Here is a 4036-nt window from a genome sequence, read left to right as displayed (position 1 = left end):
GCAACGCATTACGTCATAGTTTACATTGCGCTATATATGGAAAGCTCGGCAGCTGCGCACAAGGCAGAAATTTCCTATTTATTTCCCCTGGAGACGTTTAATTTAACTAGAAATGTATAGCCATTGCCTACTTCACTGACCACAAAGGCAAATACAGTATGCCATTTATCCAACTAGCAAAATGGCCATTGTCTTATAATTGACCAGTGACAATGTAAAGACTGCTTAAAATATGCAAACATCTGCCTGGATGTCTGGACTACATATATGCATGCAAAATGTGCACAATCAGATCACCAACAGCCTGTTTCTAGAATACACATCCAGTTACAGAAGTGTGTGAATTTAAGTGTGGCTGGTTTGTAGAATTTTAGCAGTGGACAATTTTAATCACAAGCCAAACTTGACATTATAAAGAATATATGCAGACGCACGTGCATTAGGCTACCTTTGTTTTTCCACACAGCAACACACGTGACGGGGCAAAACACAGTGACTAATATCACTCAAGCCTATGGCTAGACACACACTTACTATAATTATACTCTCTATTTTATAGCCACATCTAACACAAAATGCCTGCAACAATAAAGACAATATTTTAAATGGTAATTTTGTACATTTTATAAATACTGGAGGTAAAAAGTGAGTATTTGACCCAAGATTGAGGAACCTGGTTGATGACTTATATTTCAAAAGGCTTAAAATACACATTTCTAAGATTTTGAATGTTGTTGAATTTTATTTCAAAATCACGGGTTTTCTGATCAAAAGCAGCAGAGGACAAAAAGCAACCATTGTAAGCTCATCAAAACAATACACGTAAAATAACAAATTATAACCAACATGCTTTTTTGAAAAGGGCCAGTTCTGCAAGAATACAATCAATAAACTCTCATTATTATTTTATTAGCCTATTTGCATACAAAAATACTTGTGCATTCTGGATATTTGCTTTGTGAGCTATCATTTTAGAAAGTAAAAAAAAAAAAAGGTTCCATTTTCATCTTACAAATATTTCAGTTGCTGATGTTTACTGTAGTTTAGTATTAAGCTGTAAAGTTGTCACTCTAAGTAGCAACTGTGAAGTAATACAGAAAGCATCAAGATTTAATACTTTCATAAATTGAGCAGCCCTGTAAAATTAGTATTATCATCATCATTTGAAGTAGACAAAAACACAAAAGAAAATTAGGATGGATTAAAACAAAGAGCTAATCAGAGAGAGGCTTTTTGAATAAATGCATTGTCCAATGCATCAATTTTGTGACCAGTAAATCTTAAAGAGATTTCAAAAACATTCAAAAAGACAAGAGGCATTCTGGAGGTATCAGCTTTTCTCATAACAGTTTCACTCACCCTTACAGAATGTTTGAATGTCTATTAGGATACAGACTGCAAGACCAAACATAAAATTGGTTATCTTTTTATTGCGAATCCATAGATTCTGTACTTGTAACTAAATTCCACTTGATGTGAAATCAATATAAATACATTAAAAGATAACAAAATGGATTGAATGTGAAAATGCAGTCATGTGTTTAGTAAGAGAAACCCAAAACTTGAGCCTTCGTGTACATAATGATGGAGGGGCGACTTCAGGGAGGGGAGGGGTGAGGATATTGTAGCTTAAGGCTGAGAAACATTCACTTCCCAGCTTCTTGCTCTTAGATCTGCGGAATAGATATAGTATTGTCAGGACAAACACAGACAAACAACTTGCATCACATCTTCATTTCAACGAATCACTCAAAACATTCCGTTTTTAATTTAACTTAAACCTCTGATGAATATAAGACTGCATCAGAACTTACATCATCAATGTCCTCATCATCATCACCAATATCATCAAACTGAATATCTTCATCATCACCAGGCCCGAAGGTATCAGTCTCGTTGATTTTGGCTGCAAGGCACCAAAAGAAAGAATTTAATGACATGACATTTAATACAGCACAGCAAAAAGATCAGCATATTGCAAGCCAAGAACCGCCTTTCATCAAGAACTGTCTAGTAGGTTATATTTCCCAGAATATACTCACCGTGTTCTGGAAGCTCTCCGTAGGCTTTCAGACTCCGAGCTTCATCAGCATTATACTTCAAAATGACATCTGCTTTGTTATCCTGATAAGAGATTTTAGAATTTAAAGTGTGAGATATTCAAAAACCTCGCATTAAAGAACTGAATCTTATTTTTAAACTACAAGAGTAAAGCTTTTAAGTGACATTGGAAATTAATTTCTTTCCAGGCAAACAAAAAAATATATTATTTAAATGACAAAATAAGTTTATTTGTATTATATTATATATCTATATTATTTATTATCTTATAATAATTGTTAACTTACGAAATGATAGCCCATTAATCCAATGACTATAAATAATTATATTTTTATTATATTTATAGCTATATTTAATTATATTATATCAGTATAATTATATTAAATTAAAAAATATATATTTAAACACACCTGGTAGTCCCTTAATCCAATGAGTATAATGTCTGATGTGTTAATCCACACCTAAATTTAAGAAGAAGAAGAAGAATAAGAAGAAAAACAAAAAAAAACAAGAGCATTAATTACAAGACAAAAGCATCTTTGGATTTCTTGTTAAAGAACAAAATAAACATTTTAAGCAGATACATTTTCATTTCAGAACATTATTTTTTCCATGCGCAAGTTTTCCTGTATAAAAAATTCCATACACAACATCAGTTACATCAATTATTTAGTTTAATCAAACAATACTGACTGATTGGCCTACATGTTTTAAATTCAGCCCAGTCAAGCTCATTCACAAAGTGATGAAAACGATGAATCCACATTTAGCCCAAAACTGTAAAGTGCACCTTTTTCCGGAGCTTTCCTCGGATGTGACAAAGCCGTTTGACTCCATCAAAACACATGGCCTCCAATCTCCCATTTCCCAACATCTTGATGACCTGAGCATATTCTAGAAGAAGATGGTTTTACAACAAATGATAAACTAAAAGCAGTTCAAGTAAAGGCAGAATGTTTATTATATGGAAGAGTATTACAACATACCTTGTCCATCCTCTTTAAACACCAGCTCCCTTTTCTCAGATTCATTCTCATTCTTACCACGCCGCCGATTTTTTCCTCCTTTACCTGGAAACAGAGATATAAAATAAGATTAGGTGCCATCATATACCTGGAACAATGTCTTCTCATTAACACATTACATTACAAATGTTGTCTAATCACTGAGCAAAGTACAAATATCCAGCAGGATATCTGACATGGATGATTTTGATCTATTGATAATTTCATGTATATTTGTTGGGCAAATTAAGCATGTAGAAGCCCTCTTAGAAACATTAGTTTAATAATTAAATGTAACAATATCATAAGCAGGTAAAGATCAATGTACGTTTAACTGTAACTATACCATCTATCTGTAACTGCGTAACACACAACGCCGGCCGAGGGCATCCCTTTCATTATCTGACAGCATATTTTATTTTGTTTTATGAACTTAAAGGCCCAAAAACTGATTTAAAAACATTTATCTAGAAAAACTGAAAATCAAACAATGACAATTAGCTGCTACATTCAATTTCTCGCGCAACAGCTCACGTTACCATGTTTGCTAAGTTACATTCAAGGCTAACATCTCTCACATTTGTCTTAGGAAACCACCTTACCTTTGTTTTTCGGCATATTATTTAAATCACGTCGACGACTCTGGTATAAAGTTTCGAAACGTCAGGGAATTATAACCATATGTCAAATATTTTACTTCTCAAACGTGCTGTGGTGAGCTGTTCAGCGCCGCTAGCGAGAAAAGCTGAGAATGACGCATGCGCAGAATGCTTCATTCAACAGCGAAAAACTTTATTCACAACCGCGAGCCAGTTCAGGGATCATTTTATTTTTTATAGGAGTGTATTAAATCTAATTTATTATTATCTGATATGATATGGTAATATATGATAAATGATTAGAATGATTAACTTCTAATTATTTATTTATTTAATTTTTGATTAGGTCAGAAGAACTAAAAGAGAAAAGGA

The 4036-nt window shown here is 33.2% G+C and overlaps 1 protein-coding gene across 1 annotated transcript; it reads right to left on the bottom strand.

Moving 5' to 3' along the window:
- Positions 1–1410: 1410 nt before the first annotated feature.
- On the bottom strand, positions 1411–3857 carry eif1axb (eukaryotic translation initiation factor 1A X-linked b). Its single transcript, XM_051881952.1, has 7 exons — positions 3668–3857; positions 3048–3131; positions 2852–2955; positions 2472–2522; positions 2043–2124; positions 1815–1906; positions 1411–1673 (listed from the first exon to the last, which is right to left on the bottom strand). The coding sequence occupies exons 1-7, from the start codon at positions 3681–3683 to the stop codon at positions 1668–1670; spliced, it is 435 nt and encodes a 144-aa protein (XP_051737912.1). The 5' UTR covers positions 3684–3857; the 3' UTR covers positions 1411–1667.
- Positions 3858–4036: the final 179 nt, after the last annotated feature.

This window comes from Ctenopharyngodon idella, chromosome 23 (genome assembly GCF_019924925.1).
Source record: "Ctenopharyngodon idella isolate HZGC_01 chromosome 23, HZGC01, whole genome shotgun sequence".
Lineage (NCBI taxonomy): Eukaryota > Metazoa > Chordata > Actinopteri > Cypriniformes > Xenocyprididae > Ctenopharyngodon > Ctenopharyngodon idella.
This window is presented reverse-complemented; position numbering and strand designations above follow the sequence as displayed.

Bases quoted from the DNA above. Each gene is read 5' to 3' on its own strand.
- eif1axb (XM_051881952.1), bottom strand. The intron at 2,125-2,471 runs GTGTGTTTAAAT...ATCTCTTATCAG, and splicing joins TTGGATTAAGGGACTACCAG to GATAACAAAGCAGATGTCAT. The intron at 1,907-2,042 runs GTGAGTATATTC...GGTGCCTTGCAG, and splicing joins CGGAGAGCTTCCAGAACACG to CCAAAATCAACGAGACTGAT.